This window comes from Euprymna scolopes, chromosome 25, assembly GCF_053919585.1.
Source record: "Euprymna scolopes isolate OS-2025 chromosome 25, ASM5391958v1, whole genome shotgun sequence".
NCBI classification, from domain to species: Eukaryota; Metazoa; Mollusca; class Cephalopoda; order Sepiida; family Sepiolidae; genus Euprymna; species Euprymna scolopes.
The window spans coordinates 69,936,555-69,954,382 of NC_136506.1; the positions used below are offsets into that span (position 1 = coordinate 69,936,555).

Consider the following 17,828-nt stretch of genomic DNA (forward strand, 5'->3'; position numbering starts at 1 on the left):
CATCTTTTTTGGTATTTTCTAGTCAAGCAATATACAGTGCCGCCAAAAAAAGTCTGCACTTGTAATTTTTCCAAAAACTGCAAATTTAAGCTAAATTTAATGTAACTGTTTAAACAACCTATACATCATTTGATTCACCTTTTATTCCTCTATAATTTTACCTGTTCATATTTGACTTTTAATTGAAATATTCTGGTGTTTACATCAATTTAAAAAAAAAACTTCAAATTGAGGAGGCAAAAAGAAAGTCCGTAGCAACAAATTTGCTTAAAACCAGCTTAAATTATTGCGCCTAAATCAGTTGAAAATATCCACCAACAGGCAACAAAGCATCTTTAATTGTTATTGAGTCCATATGCTACGACTTTCTCTTAGTGATCGTCAGGAGCTCATTAATCTCCACCTTTCTGGTTTATCCAATCGAGAAATTGGCCGCAGATTGAAATGTGATGAGAAAATGGTACGAAAGACTGTGCAAAAGCACCAAAACACCGGCAGTGTTCATGATGCCCCTAAATCTGGTCGTACTTGAGTTACTTTTAACAGGTAAGACAATGCCCATCAAGATCTGTAGCCTAAGACACAGATTTGAAACGGCTCCCCAAATCCAACAACAGTGAAATCTTGTTAAATTGCTCTCTCAAGGCAAACCAAATGAGGTATAGTTTGTTTAAATAGTTACATAAAATTTAGCTTAAATTTGCAGTTTTTAAAAAAAATTACAAGTGCGGGCTTTCTTTTTGCTGCCTGTGTAGAATTTTGAACTAAACTCTCGATTAAATCCACTGTTCTATCAGCCATGACCAGATTATAACTTCTTAATCTATGGATTAAATAAAAGGTTCAATTCCAAATTCTGCACAAGTTTTTGAGTTCAAATGATGAATTTGAAGAAAGTTGTTTATGTTGGTGAAAACATTGTGAAAATAAAAAGATGAGAATAGTTGTTTGAATTTTACAAACTAGCAGTTTAGCCTGGCTTTGCTCAGCCTTATGTACTGTACATAACTTTATATATTTATATATAAACTTTATATATATATATATATATATATATATATATATATATATATATACTAGCATGGGTGCCCGGCGTTGCCCGGGTATTTGGAGGTGTATGCTTAGCAAAAAAAAAAAAAATGTTCAATTTTTTTAACATTGACCCCTATTATGATCCCTTAACATTTATTGTTTTGGTTGCAAATAAAGTTATTAAGTTAGATCCATATCCAAGGAACCTATATCTAAAATTTCAAGTGTTTAGACCTTAAATTTTTGGAGGAGTTTGGTAGAGTTCTCAAAGGTCAAATCGTTGAACTTTGACTCCATAACAGCGAAATTTCTGTCCGAAAACCGATCACATAGATTTTCCCAAATCTCAGTACACTGTATATTAAATTTCGAGTCTGTAGACTAAAAATTGACAGTTATTGCATAGGGAAATGTACACACACACAGACACGTTCACTCTTACAGATATATTAAAAAGTTTGACTCCTGTCCAGATAACCTACATCTAAAATTTCAAGTGTTTAGGCCTAAAATTGGCAGAGGAGTTTTATAGAGTCTTCAAAGGTCAACTCTTTCAATTTTGGCCCCTTAACAGCCAAATTTTCACCCAAAAACCAATTAAAAAGTTTGCACTATGTCTGAATACCCTTTATGTAAAATTAAAAATGTTTAGACCAAAAATTGGCTGAGTAATTTGGTAGAGAGTGCAGAGGGGCAAAAATCAGAAGCTCACAGTATTAATGCCGGTGTCCCTCAGGGGTCCATCCTGAGCCCAACTCTTTTCCTGATCTACATTAATGATCTTCCAAATCACATCCTTACATCATTTGTAGACATTTATGCTGACGACACTACCATTTATGGTAGCACATCTAAGACAGTAAACGACCAAGTTCTCTCCAATTCTCTCTCCTCTGATCTTGAGCACGTAGTACAATGGGGAAAGGAGTGGCTGATTACTTTTAATGCATCTAAAACCAAGCTTCTCTCTTTACATCATCAACATTCTAATCCACATTTGGCATCAATTGAAATGAATGGCTCTCGTCTTCAGGAGGCCTCAAGTTTTGACAAGCTTCTGGGCTTGACCATTACTCCTGATCTTAAATGGAACACGTACATCAAATCTGTTGCCAAGGCCGCTGGAAAAATAGTGGGATCTTTCTATCGATCCGGTAAATATGCTGCTAGAAAGGACTTGGCCTGCCTTGATAGAGTTCAAAATAGACTTCGTAGCCTCGTAGGAGATGTTCTTTTCTCCTCCTTGCAACCTTTATCTCACAGAAGAGATGTTGCGAGTTTGTCTCTGATGTATCGTTATTTTCATGGAAAGTGTTCAACTGAGCTTCAATCTATGGTCCCCCCTCACCAAACTTTCACAAGAAACACTCGTCTAGCTGTAAACACTATCAATAATTCCCCCCACTCTTTATCTGTTCCTAAACCTAAACGTAGATTCCATGAACAAAGCTTCTTTCTTAGAACTGCACGCCTGTGGAATTATCTTCCGTTTTCCTGCTTTCCGGCTGACTACAATATGGTTGTGTTCAAGTCTAAAGTAAATAAGTTCTTGATGAGCCGTTCCATATAAGTTATCAAATTTACCAAATTTTCATTACTAATGATTACTATATTTTCCAATTTCTACTGTACACTCTTTAACCCTTATCCTTGAGTGGCCTCTTGGCCTTGATAATGTGGTGATGCCTATGTAAAAAAAAAAAGTCAAATTTTTAAAAACTTTGACCTCAATTTTGACCCCTTAACATTTATTGTTTTGGGCTCAAATCAAATTAAAAAGTTTGATTCATATCCAAGTAACATACATCTAAAATTTTAAGTATTTAGACCAAAAATTAGCGGAGGAGTTTGGTAGAGTTTTCAAAGGTCAAATCGTTGAACTTTGACCCCTCGACAGCCAAATTTGGTCGAAAACCGATTAAAAAGATTTTTCCAAATCTCAATACAAATCTTGAGTCTGTAGACTGAAACTTGATAGTAGTTTGGTAGAGAAATGTATACACACACACAATTTCACTTTTATAGAGAATACAATTTTTTTTCTGTGTCAAATATGGAAGAAGTCTATAAAAAGCAACAAGATCAAGATTGGTAAATTATATTTAGTAAATTTCACACCAATTTTTTTTATTTGTAACTTGCAGGGAGACCCAACATTGTCCAGGATTGAATGAGGATCAACAAATGTTCCACTCTCCCATACTCTTATTGTCACCGAAATCAATGAAATCTCATTTTTAATCAAAATGATTGCCTTCTCAAGTTGGTGATTTTTTTTAAAACCAACACATTTCAGGTTAAAACATTATTACATATTTGCGTGTCATTAAGAAATTAGTATAAATTCCAAAAATTATGAAAAATGATCCAGTAGAAAAATAATTATGAGTAAAAATAGAATTTACTGAATTTTATCGTATGTTTTAATGTGGGAAAGGTGTGCAAGGAATTCTGAATAACAAACTGACTTATCTCCCTGGACTTAAATAGACTTAATTTTTAAACCACACTTAATCGTGGATGAAGTTTTTGTTAAAAATACGTCTCCCACATTTATTGAATAATAAATATACATTTATTGAATAATTTTTCATGATTTTTGGAATTTATTCTAATTTCGCAATGGCATGCAAGTATGTAATGTTTTCAATAATGTTTAAAAGATTACTAATCTACACAAGCACCGTTCAGACTTGTATATCCCACATGCCAAACCTGCACATAATTCATGGTACTCCATTGACTGAAGCCATTAGATCATCTGTGAAACTATGCTGTTTTTAGAGCAGAATCAACAGTTTGTTGATGAGTGCAGCTTGAACTACAGGATGGAACAATAAAAAAAAAATAACACTACAGCTTTATTTAAAATTTTTTATTGAAAAAAATCAATTCACATAACTTGATTATGTAGTAGAGCTGACATCTATTCAATGTAGCTGCCTTCAGCCTCAATCACCGCCTCAGTATGGGGTCAGAACTGGGAGCACGCTTTTTCCATAAGCGGCGGCAGGAGCTTGGCGAATACTCGGCAGATGGCAGTGATCAGGCTAGCTTTGGTGTTGTGGGAGGTCATGTTGATGTTCAGACATGACTAAACAAAGTAGTTCAGTGGGTTCAAGTTGTGGAAAGAAGGGTACAAAGTCACAGCACTCCTTCTGAAGCCAAGTCTGGGTCTCTTTGGATTTGTGGGCCGGTGCCAAGTCCTGCTACTGCACCCAGTGTCTTTCAACGGCTACCTGATTGTACCAGAAGATCACCAAACTCTTTAGCACATCCAGGTACACTTTGGTAGATTTTCAAGTCGACTTTGAAGATGTGAGGCGGCATGATGTGATCCTCACTTGAAACCACACCAAAGACCATAACCGTGGCTAGAAACTTTGTTGAGCTGTGCCCTCAAGTGTTTAACTGTCCAGATTTGTATTTGAAGGGTGCTGGTAATGGTCCTGTTGTAATAACTTGGATCAGTAGAGAGCATGAGTTGTACAGTGGCATATCTTAGCTCTTGCTTGTTGAACATTGTGTCACTTTCAGACATGATAGAAGGCTCCTATCGGGATTTGTACACAACTTGCCAACTAGTACATGATAAAAAAGAAAACTGGTTTTCATCAAACGTAAATGGAATCATGTCATATTTTCTAGGGCGACAATTTTATCGTTCCACCCTGTACTGTTAATTGTGAGCTAGTAGGAGGTTCTATCTAGGCTGATGCGTATTAAGATACACAAGAAAGATGTAACTCCTTAACATGCATGGATGGTCATTTACTATGGAGAAGTTGCATTTTGCACATCACATAGTGCTGGGATGCATGGACAGTAATTGTGGACATGCCTGATCCCTTTTGCAAACTCGTTAAGAAATTTTAAAACAAAGTCTACCTCAAAAACAACAGACTGAAGTTAAAAAAAGATTCCTTTAATTCTAAAAAATAATTTACATTGGTTCTCATTTAAAGTAGTTGCCCTACCCCTAATGTCTCATACACTTTCCCCTCTGTCACGCATCTATTCTGGACGGATTGTGCTGGGATAGCCATCTCTCTTAATGGGTAACCATCAAAACCTGCCTCTTTTTCATGAGTCTGAGATATGAAGAGAAATTTATAGCGATTTGGGCCGACAGTGTTTATAAAAATGTTGTGTACATTTCACATTTATTATAATACATTTTGCTTATTTTAGATAGATTTATTATTTGAGGTAATCAGTGTAAGGGCCCAATATACCTGCAAAGGATCACTGTCAATCACTGTAAATGCAAATTCATTTAACTCTCTGTTCTTGTACGTATGCAAAAGCTCTTTATGCATGTGTGCATTATCTTTAATCCTTATCGATTATCACTTCAGCAATGTGCACATGATTTTCACTGGTCATAAATCTATGATGTCATGCCAAAGCTATATTTATTTTGTTGAGGTAATGTTTTAAGCTCACTTTATTAGAAACTAGCATGGGTGCCCGGCGTTGCCCGGGTGTTTGGAGGTGTATGCTGAGCAAAAAAAAAGGGGGTAATTTTTTAAACTTTGACCCCTATTATGACCCCTGAAAATTTATTGTTTTGGGCTCAAATCAAGTTATTAAGTTAGATCCATGTCCACGGAAGCTATATCTAAAATTTAAAGTGTGTAGACCCAAAATTGTCGGAGAAGTTTGGTAGAGTTCTCAAAGCTCAAATCGTTGAACTTTGACCCCTTAATCGCCAAATTTCTGGCTAAAAACCGATCACATAGATTTTTCCAAATCTCAGTACCCTGTATATCAAATTTCGAGTCTGTAGACTAAAAATTGACAGAGTTATTTTGTAGGGAAATGTACACAGACACACACACACACACACACACACACACACACACACACACTTTCACTTTTATAGATATATAGATTTAAAATTTGAGTCTGACAGAATGACAAAATTATATTGCAAACCGATATATTAAACAAACGAACTTCAAAGAGACAAATGAACACATAAGTAAAACCAATTTGTATTAGAAAACATTTATTATTCCACGTCTTTTTTTTACAGACCTGACGACTGAGGTTCGCTCTTAATAAAAATTGTTTTTTATAGTCTTAATTTTGACTTCCTTTTTCATAAAAAACTAAAAAAAAAATCAAGAAAGAAAAGAAATTTAATTTTATTTTTTCATTAATTTCTTTCTGTGCAAAGCAATTCTTTCAAACTTATTCTGTTTCCAAAATGTTTTTATTTTATTCCCCTCCCCCTTCATTCATTTTCCTCCGCATCCTGGCAAGATTACTGTACACATAGATTCGAAAAAATAGTCAAAAACAAATATATAAATAAATGTTATCAAAGGCAAGATAAGTTACTTTTCTACCTAACTGGATATCTTTTTTGTGTTTTTATTCAATGTAATATATTTATTCAGCTCGAAAAACATACAGTGTTTACCGATGTGTTGGAAAATTCAAGATGGCGTCTCACACCCTCTTTAACACCGTAAGTTTGGGAAAAGGTGTTATAAATAAAAAACTATACAAAATACTATTAAAAACCCGCCGAATATATGTCAACCTATGTCACGGTAACATATATTGAGCGAGTTTTTAACAGTATTTTAACAGGGCACATCGTAAAAACTGACCCATTAATTTTCCTGAAGTAAAAACTATATCGTTTTTAAACTTTTAAAACTGTACATTATAAAAAGAAAACTGTTCGAGTGATTTTTTTTTTTTTTTTTTTTTTACATGGGTGTCACCACTTATCAAGGCCCAGAGGCCACTCAAGGATAAGGGTTAATAGGTATACATTAGTCATTGTGATTTTAGCATAGTAAACAGTGGGAATTTTGTAACTTGGATTACTTGAAAAAGAAAACTGTTCGAATGATTGAAAATGAAAACAAAATAACAATGTAAATATAAGAAAAAAAACAAAAACAAACGAAGTTTCCGTTTCAGGAACCCGAGTTTAATTTTATGTCGTAATCATTCAACTCGTTAGCGGTTTTATTCAGCGATTAGGGATAACCATACGACATATCTAATTACCAAAGCGATTTTTTTTTAATTTTTTTTTTTTTATTAAAACTAAACCTGTTTAGTTTTAATGAACCAATTTTTTTAAAGCCAACACTTTAGTTATTTTGAGAGCGTGCAACTGCACCCGAAAGGTTGATTAGGAAACTCCAAATCCTTTTATGACTCGGAAAAAAAAGGGCTTTTTATCGGCTTAAATGATAAACTAATGTTAAATATTAGTATTTGCCATCGATTCTGAAATAAAATGAAATCCTGACATTGTGATCATTTTTGCAGGTGTTATGTGCCAAATATTGAAATAAGAATGTTTAAATTCAATTATTGTAATTTAAGTCTTTAATTTTAAAGTCGATTTTATTTATAAAATATCTTTTTAGAAATCAATCTCAAAAACAATCTGAACAATAAATCTCTTTTGTTATGGCTAAGTTTTTGTCAAGGGTAGAAATTATAATAGACAAGTATTCATCCATGATGACATTTTACCGATTTCTTGGTTTACAGGTATTCTTGCTAAATTTCTTCGAAAGAATTGACATAAACAATACTTCAACTAAATACGTATATTTCATGCAATAATGACTTTTATTTCTTCTGACTTTTCCTAAACTAAACATAAAACATCGGTTAGGGTTAGTTTAACATTCTGTAAAAGTATCTTCCGTTTTTTTTTTTGTTTGTTTTTTTTTGTACTTCTGCAGAGAAGGTAAAAAACCGATAAAAACTGGATATATTTTTCGTGTTTTTATTCAATTTAACATGTTTATTCAGCTCGAAAAGAATACAGTGTTTACCGATGTGTTGGAAAATTCAAGATGGCGTCTCACACATTCTTTAACACCGTAAGTTTGGGAAAAGGTGTTATAAATAAAAAACTATATAAAATACTATTAAAAACCCGCCGAATATATGTCAACCTATGTCACGGTAACATATATTGAGCGAGTTTTTAACAGTATTTTAACCGGTTTTTTATTTATTACACCTTTTTCCAAACTTACCGTGTTAAAGAGAGAATCGGCCGCCATCTTGAATTTTCCAATACATCGGTCAACACTGTATGCTTTTCGAGCTGAATAAACATGTTAAATTGAATAAAAACACGAAAAATTTGCTTTTGATAACATTTATTTGTTATATATTTGTTTTTTTGCAACTTATTCGAATCTATGTGTACAGTAATACAAACCCGAAATGAATTTAAGACCACGAGTGAAATGAGAAAAAGAAGTCAGCGGGTTTGGTTGCCATAACAACGTGACGGTAGTGAACGTGTGTGTGTGCGTGTGTGCGCGTATTTCGTGTAGTTTAGTTTCGTATAATAGTTTCGTATTTTTTTAATTTGTAAATAACAAGTTATTAAAAAATTAAACCCTTCCAAGATGGACAATAAATAAAGCCATAATATTTTATGGTAAAGGTAAGAGCGTAGAAACGATTGTTTTTTAGGAGATGTGATTATTGGATTAACCAATCAGAAATCGTCTGTGGCACACACACATCTCTGTTTTTATAGATATAGATAGATAGAAGATAGAAGATAGATTAAATGTTAAATAGATTTTGTAAATAGTACAGTTGAAATGATTAGAATATTTCCAATATGTAATAAGGTCGAGGTAATTAGTTAAAGAGATTTAATATAATGTGATATGCAAATGAGCATAAGTCATTCGATATGGGGGTGGTTTGTAGAATAGTATATAAAGAAATTAGGCAAAGATTCTTATGTCTCCTATAACAGAAACATCCTAAAATGGGTTCTAATGTTTCTCTACCAGGAGAGATCTACCCTCTTACCTCCTTTATATTTCGTTGATGGTGGAGAGCTGTACACACAGACAGAAACACACGAACCCTATTACTTTATAAAAATATAGAAGTCGAAATAGATCAATTAGAACCTCAGACTGTAAATCTCATGATTTCTGTTTCGATTTCCACTCTTGGTATCCATTTTATTTGTTTAGAATTTATTTACTATTAATGCAATATTCCCTATTTCTAAAAATAATAAAGATTGAAAGTTTTCTGATATTTTGAAATGAGGCAAATTCTGTTAAGTATATTATGTTTGTAAATGGAGGGGGGGGGTCAGAACTCCTCACCAATTTGTACCAACTCCTCTTAACTTAAACTGTAGTTCAAACACCAACTCTCAACATCTATGCTTTCTATCAGCGGTATAAAATTCGATTGACTGTTCTCTTCAATTTGCCGTCTTTATAACTGCTACTCCTCTCATATGCAAATTAATGTCACATCTACAAAATTAAGCCCCCCCCCTCCCGATCACCTGACAGTTCAAACAAAGGCGCAATTGCTAGTGTGAGCGATACCTTCTATTGCCCCCCCCCTCCCATTACTATCACACAAATGACAAGGAGATGCTGATCGCCTTCGACAGAATTTTCTGCATAAGATTGGAGGGTTAGCTTTCTCATTTTAATCCTTACCATCATCGACACTTGCCGATTCCAACATTGTCTCTTCTGATTCTATAGGTCGTGTTTCTGAACTTATCCTAGGAGGCAGAGGATCAAGATTAACCTTGAATAGTATGTTATCTTCCTTGTTGTCCTCAGAGGTTGAAAAGGCGCATGGAGTGGGGTCATCTTTCACATGGTGTGGAACTCTGTGGAACTCTTGATGTATAATGCTCGTGGGCCACAATCTGTTATGGTCAAGAAATGTTTTCCATGATTTGCTTTCGAGAATAGTCCTCCACCATGTCCTTCCATCCTTTTATTACTGCAGTCGCTTTTCTTTCTAGTACTCTTGTTGTCATTTGAAGCAATCCACACACAAGTAAATGTCCTAATTTACCACAAATAGAAAGTGTAATGCATCATGTTAACAGAGAGTCGCCAATCTGATAGGCCCTGAACTGGCATCTAAGCTTCAGCCTCTGTCCCATCGACGAAACGTTGCATCCCTCTGCCTGTTCTACAAGTATTTTAATGGTGAATGCTCTGACGAACTGCAGACACTTGTGCCCCCACAACGTAGACACCCTCGACAAACCCGACAGGCAGCTAAATCCCACCCCCACACAGAGATCCCTAGATTTAAAAGATCTTTCTACTCCAATAGTTTCTTCCCCAGAACCGCTAAACTCTGGAATTCCATTCCAGGTCCCTGCTTCCCTAACTGTACTGACATGCAGAAGTTCAAGGGTAACGTGAACCGACATCTTGCTGCCCAAATCCCAACATAGTGCCTCAGTAGTTGCTGCCCCTGATAGTAGCCCCCTGCACCAAAGTGGCAATGTGCCTTGTTTGGGGTGAAAATGTAATAAAAAAACAAACAAAAACACACTAGATAAGTTTGGAACTTGGACCCCCCCCCTGCTTCCATTGCAAAGTGTTACACTCCTCCCAGACCTCAAAGCCTAAGATTAGTGCCTGATCCTTTAAGTGCTTAGAGTCTTTGTTTACTAAACCGAACAATTCTAGTTTCATTTGGACGGCATCAACAGACATTATGTCCGCATTGATGTATACGTCGTCAATGTAAGCTAAAGTAGCTTTCACTATGGACTCATCTTGCATCAAAACAGTTTTAATGATATTAATGCCATTATTAAAGGTGATACGTTTACGCCAACATGAAGCATGTTAAACAGTATTTTTCCCTTTAATCATTACTATCTGAAATAACTGCAGCAACTCATGGACCCTTATCTGCAAGTAGGCTCTCTTCAAATCTGATGGTGATACATTAATCCTCTTCTAACACCACTTCTGTTTAGTGATGCACACATCTGCATTCATCAACATTTCGATTTAGTTCTCAGAAATTCATGATGGGTCGCACAATAGACATGAGTGAGATTAATCCTTACTTTATACCATCTCCTCATAGCTTAAACTTTAATTCACGGCACCAACTTTGCTTTCGAGAATAATCATCCACTATGCTTTCTATCGGCAGTCTAAAACTCGACTGACTGTTCTTTCTAATTCATCCCTCTAATAGCTACCATTCCTCTTCTATGTAAATTAATGCCACATGTATATAAAATATCCATCTACCAAATTAAGTTTTTTTCTTTTTCAGGAAGTGGAGCCTTAACAGATTTTAAAGTACCTAAAAGAAACAAATTTATTTAAACTCCTGTAAACTAATCTCGTAAAATTCATTTCTAGAAAAACAAACTCTTTACATTTGAAAACAAACTTTTCGGAAAATTTAAAGCATCTTGCTTATGAAGTTAAACTTTTTAAGAAATTTAAAACTTCCTTTGTCAGTAAACCTTTTCCTGGCATTAAATGACCCCTAGAGGTTGAAATGCCATTAAGCAAACATACTCACTCCCGCATTCTTTTCTTTTTCCTCCACTGATCTCATCACCTGACATGCCAAACAAAAACGCTGTTACTTGTGTGAATAATACCTTCTATTACAATGTTTAAAAAACAATTGTGACTCTTTCTCACCAATTTCCGTAATTCACACCAACGCCTCTCCATTGTCTATGCTCTCTTTCTCTCAGCCATCAAAAACTTTTCTCACTATCCTCTTTAATTCATTCTTCTTATAACTGCTTTTCCTGTCATATACAAATTACAACTACATGGATATAAACAACTCGTTTACAAAATTTAGTGTTTCTTTTCTTTTTCCTTCCCCGATCATGTCACCTGAAAGACCAAACAGAGGCATGGTTGCTTGGATGAGTAATACCTTCATACAATGTTTAAAAAAGATTTTTTGACTGACGGACAAACTGACCAAATTTATATAAGATTATGAAGATAAAATCATTTCCTTATTTTTATATATCATTTCAGGGTGATCTTGAAAAAGTTAAAACTCTTCTATCAGAGGGAGTTGATGTTAATATCAAAGATCATGCAGGATGGACGCCATTGGTAAGTATGTGTATATCACCACCAAGTATTTTTGCTGCGTGCTGTAGAATATGCCAGTTTCACTTTTCTTTCCTACCATCCACATGTGTATACAGAAATACTTTTTTTTTTAACCGTTTCTTTTGTTTTTGAAACAAAAATTAATTTCTTGAGACAAAATATCAATCTCTCCATGCATATCTTTTAATTTTTTTTATTTTAACTCCAAGCAAAACTTAGAATGTAAGGGGCTACTATTTGGGATCATGTCTAACAGAGAACTGTGGGGAGTTGAGTAATGGGTTATATATAGTCAGCTAATGTACTTCCTAATTTCCTGCATAACGCTACCGGAAGTGGTTACGAAGCAAATCATTTCCTTCACTTTTATTGTTCTTCAGTATTTCTATGTGAAACGATTTATTGAAATAATAAAATAGAAGAAAAGAGCATTATTGAAAAGTATACAATAAAAATTAAAATTATTCAGATAAAAATAACACAATTAGTCTTTATTTGCAATTTTAATAACAAAATTAAAAAAGTTTTTATTTTTGAAATTTTGTAAAAAAGAAAAAAAAACTATGTTTATGAAATCATAAAAATAAGTTTTTTTTTTTTTTAAATTTTAAAGATAAGTTTTATTTAAATTTATCTAATAAATATGTTTATGAAAGTATAAAAATAAAATTATTGAAATCCAAATTTCATACATCTTTAAAAAAAAAAAAATGTATTCAATACATAATATTCTAAAAAATTGTTGGCTTTGATTTTCTGCTGCCACAGGAATTCTTGCAGATGACTATTGAAGTTTGCATTGTTAGTCCTCCTCATGGCCCTGGATTTAATTTTATGCAAACTCTAGCTACCTTCCACATGATTTGTGTGAATAGTAGTCATCTGGATCAGTGAATTTATATCTGGCTTACCACAACATGATTCAGATTATAGGTATGCCAATCATTTGTCACAATTCATGTACCTGGTCAAACGTACTGTTGAATTATTGGCAGTAGGTTTCCTGCATCTTTCGTTTGAACTGGCACCATCATTGTCGCATTTGTTTCTCGCTTGACCAAACCAAGAACCCATTGCTCTTCACAATATCTTCCTAGGTAGTATTTTCTGTGCATAAATTCACTTTCATCTATTTCTACTGTTCGATCAGGACCCCATTTGCATTGGACTTTTGAGTATGTGCATTGTGCAAATGTTGAGAATATAATTGTACTATTCAATTATAAAGTTATTCCATGTCAAATCCAGAAATATGGGATTTTTAAACCCATATCCACAAATCTGGCTGTCATTTGCACAGCAGATAGGCAGCATAAAAAATAAGAAATCCTGAAAATTTGAGCACATGATTTACGGTATTGTTCGTTTTGACGTAAGATGATGCGACATGCAGATGACAATTTTGTGATGTCATCTCTTTGTATATTTTCTGATTGAAAGATCGTTTGGCCCTGAATGTTCACCCAGGTAAATTTTTTTTACCCAAGGAATCCAAAAATGGCATCAGATTTGCTAAGAAATGAAGCCTTCTAGAGATATTAAGGGTTTTTGGATTTTTCCGCATGTTCCCCAATTAAAAAAAAGTGTAGTTAGTATGGTAACGCCTTACTTTTTTCATATTTTTTTTAGACACAACAAATTGCTTTTGGACCAAAAATGGTTAAAAGTTCTTGTTCTGCTTACACACAGTGTCTGTTGAAAGTCAGGTATATTTGGAAAATATTCCTTATCCCCTCCCCCACTATTGAATGTGATAATCAATTTAGACATTTGTTAAACTCATGTCACACTTTAATTTTTGAATAAATTTGCAAGTAAGCCAGATGCTAAAACAGTTAAGTTCTAGTAGCAATTTCAAAGACCTAGTAGTTTTCAAGATTAGTTGATGAAGGTTGTAAACACCAAGCCATTCTAAAAGTATGCTTTGTTCATAAGAAACCGTTTTAGCAGAAACTAGTAATAGGATTGTAAAAATTTTAAGAAATTTCTAGTACTATCTCAAGCCAACAATTTTGATTAAGAAACTTAACCCTCAAAAGACTACAGGGGGTCATTTTGATCTAAGTTTTTAAACTTTTGCCTATATCTTCCTGAAAACATGATTTTTCGTTCTGATTTCCTATATAGCTTCCTGTCATATTGTCAAAAAAAATCATAAATTTACAAAATAATTTTTCTTCAGGGTTATCCTTGAGATCAAAGTTTTCAGAAATTCCAAGATAATAAGTGATTTAAAATGATCAAAATACAAAATTTAATGCTTTTCATGATGGGATACCTAAAACCACGTGAAATCTATCTGGAAACAAAGTTGATTATAGTAGCAAAACTTGATGAAATATGGCAAAAATTAGTTTTCTTGACAATCAGCATTTTTCTTAAAATTACAAGATTTCATGACTTCACCATACTTCTCAAAGCCACTGCATCTCAACAAAATGCAAAGTGCTGCAAATTTTTGTTGATATATGATCTTAGAAGGTTAAGAAATATATAGGATCTAAAATTGTTTCAATTTCACGGGCCTTTTTTTTTCTATTAATTTGTTTTTATTTCGGACTATTAGTCTCATCTTTATTAGTTGATTTTTCATCTTATTTTATTGGATTGTTTATTCACAACGTTTCGGCCAACTAATTCCTCTGGCATTCGTCAGGTGGTAACCGCGACGGACAGGAACTTCGAATCTGCTAACTGCATTCTCAGCCATCACTGCCATCCGTAGTTGTTGTCGTCTCACCACATTTTTGGCCAATTAACCTCTGGCACGCTTTTGGGTGGGATTGAAACCGCTATCTTCAGACAATGCTCATCTGGAACCATTGAGATTCAACGTCTCTATCAACTACGCCACGGGCCCCGAAGGGCGATCAAGGTTGGATTCTTTGATCTTATAAATCCACGTTTATTTATTATCTGATCTCCCATAGTCGGGTCCGTACCGATTAGTATATATATTATTCCTTAATTGGGATTCATTTTTTTTTTTTTTTTTTTTGAGATGAGCATTATATATATTAATTTATTTTTATTTCGGACTATTAGTCTCATCTTTATTAGTTGTTTTTTCATCTTTTTTTTTTATTGGATTGTTTATTCACAACGTTTCGGCCAACTAATTCCTGACGAATTAATGACGAAGGCCAGAGGAATTAGTTGGCCGAAACGTTGTGAATAAACAATCCAATAAAAAAAGATGAAAAAACAACTAATAAAGATGAGACTAATAGTCCGAAATAAAAATAAATTAATATATATAATGCTCATCTAAAAAAAAAAAAAAAAATGAATTCCAATTAAGGAATAATATATATATACTTTTTTTTCTCTCCAAAATTTATTTTTCTACATTAAACTTTCTTCTGTAAGTGGATTTTTATGATTATTGATTTTCGATATAAATCCAAAGCATTCCAGTACAAAACCTACATAAGAACACTCCCAGATATATTAAGTGTCTTCGTGTAAAATTTTAAAAAATCTCAACTCGACTATTTCAGAGTTCATAGGAAACAAACTCGCACACACAGACAAAGTTCCTTTTCTATAATGGAGATAGACATATATATATGAAAGGGAGCAAGAGAAAATTTATATTATGTTTATTTTCTCCAGCATGAAGCCTGCAATCTTGGATACGACAACATCGCTGAGTTATTGTTAAATAATGGAGCACTGATTAACACACCTGGATCTGAGTACGATACACCCTTGCATGATGCTGTCATGAACGGACGTGTCAAATGTGTGGCATTACTTGTCTCTAGAGGTGCTTCACTTACAATTAGGTAAGTTTCCGTTTCTTTGTTTATACGTGTATTCATTTGCTACGTATTCTCCAATCGAAGGGTGAAATGGTGGTTGTTATCTCTTTCTCGTAAGCTGGAGTAAAAGATATTTTCTGAAACGGGTAGTGAGAACTTGCTCTTTAAAGAAGGAACATGTGGATGACCATTTTCCTTAATTAGAAGTTGTTTCCAACTGAAAAGTGTTTAAACCTCTATCTGAATTTGATATGTTCCTTTATCTCAATCTTGTCAGCGACTGAAATCTATGAGACTTGTCCCTAAAGTAAAGCCTCCTATTTTTTTAAATTTTTTTTTATTTAACTCAAAGTTCAAGAGCTACAAAGACTGGAGTGATACCATTAAAAGGACCAATGTTTTGTGCTCCAAAATTTATTTTTCTACATAGTCACCAGCATTCTCGGTGCATTTTTTCCATGAATTCAATCACATTTTTGCTTCTGACATATATCCGTAACATAGGTTGTTTTCTTGGTCTTGTACTGTCAATATCTGCAACAGAGAAATAAAGCTTTCATATCATGAATGCATAAGTTCAGTCATCATAACGATGCAATTTGCCATCCTCTCTGATCCATTCAGGTGAAATAAAAAACATAGGAGGCATTACTTTTGGAACATCCCCTGATAATTTTGAATCCTTCCATGTCACATGATCAAAATCACCAATCAGATCCATTTCCGGTAAATGAAGACCACAGGTAACCTAAAAAGTCAGTATCTTCAGGGGATGTGAGTTCTGTCTTAATGAAATTCTGCGTTTTTAAATTCAGGTTTGAAAATTGCCTTTTTTTTTTTCCCATTGCTCACTCCCATCCCTATATCTGTCAATCATATCTAGTTTACACTTAACTCTCAAAACATATTACTCCAAGTAGCATGAAATGTATTGTTGAATTATCTTTTATATCCATTTTATTTCATTACGTATGTTGGGATTTTCATTATAATATATAAAATACCTTGAGTTTGTTATTCACTTTTCATTCAGACAAAAAAAGCTGTCTTGAATAATTTTGATACTTCAGTATTTATGATAGCTAAATCCCACCCACTACATTAAGAGATAAGAGCAAAAATTACTATCAAGATGTGAACATATAACATCTTTCATCAATCATGACCGAACTCAAAATTGGTAGAGTCTGCAAAGGTCACCTCTTTCAACTTTTCGCCCAAAAAGGTCAACTCTTTCAACTTTACACCCAAAAACTTGTTAGAAAGTTTGCTGCATGTCTGAATACCCTTGATATAAAATTTCAAATGTTTAGGCCCAAAATTGGCTGAATAGCTTGCTAGAGACAACACAGGTCAAATGTTTTGGACTTTGACTCCTTGGCAGCCAACTGTTCAGCCATAAACTGATTAAAAAGCTTGGCCTATGTCTGAATACACCTTCTGTAAAATTTCAAATGTTAAAAATTGGCTGAGTAATTTAGTAGAGATTATAGAGGTCAAATTTTAAAAAACAATTGTAACCCCTTAATATTTATTGTTTTGGGCTCAAATCAAATTAAAGTTTGATCCATGTCTAAGTAACTTGCATCTAAAATTTCAAGTGTTTAGATCCAAAATTAGCGGAGGAGTTTGGTAGAGTTTTCAAAGATCAAATCATTGAACTTTGACCCCTTGACAGCCAAATTTCTGGCCGAAAACTGATTAAAAAGATTTTCCCAAATCTCAATACCCCTTACGTCAAATCTTGAGTCTGTAGACTGAAAATTGACAGTAGTTTGGTTAGTAATACACACGGACGAAAAAACGCTTTGGATAATCACAGATTTCAAGGTAGTTCTACTAAAATAGCCATATTTTTTAAACCAAAGCACTTCAAGTCTTCAAATTACTACTGTTTTATTCGGAAATGAATATACTTTCAAATGAATTAATAAATATAAATGTACATTATATATTTTAAGAGTTTTAAGCAAATAAAGTGATAAAAAATGGCGTTTTCGGTAAGGTTTTGTAATGACCCCCCCTGTTTTCTAAAGGTCCGTACCGTGATTGTATGAAGAATTTCGTCATGAAATTTGGGAACCAATTAGAAGAGGTGTTAATCTTAATACTGTCAAGTGTCCGAAATATTTTTGAC

The 17,828-nt window shown here is 33.8% G+C and overlaps 1 protein-coding gene across 1 annotated transcript in view; it reads left to right on the forward strand.

Moving 5' to 3' along the window:
* The window catches only part of LOC145247428 (BRCA1-associated RING domain protein 1-like), a 129,600-nt gene that overhangs the window by 91,852 nt on the left and 19,920 nt on the right, over window positions 1-17,828 (forward strand). The window contains exons 6-7 of the mRNA XM_080109186.1: window positions 11,847-11,927; window positions 15,543-15,715. Of these exons, the coding sequence (XP_079965312.1) occupies window positions 11,847-11,927; window positions 15,543-15,715 (254 nt within the window). The remainder of the gene's footprint in view (window positions 1-11,846; window positions 11,928-15,542; window positions 15,716-17,828) is intronic.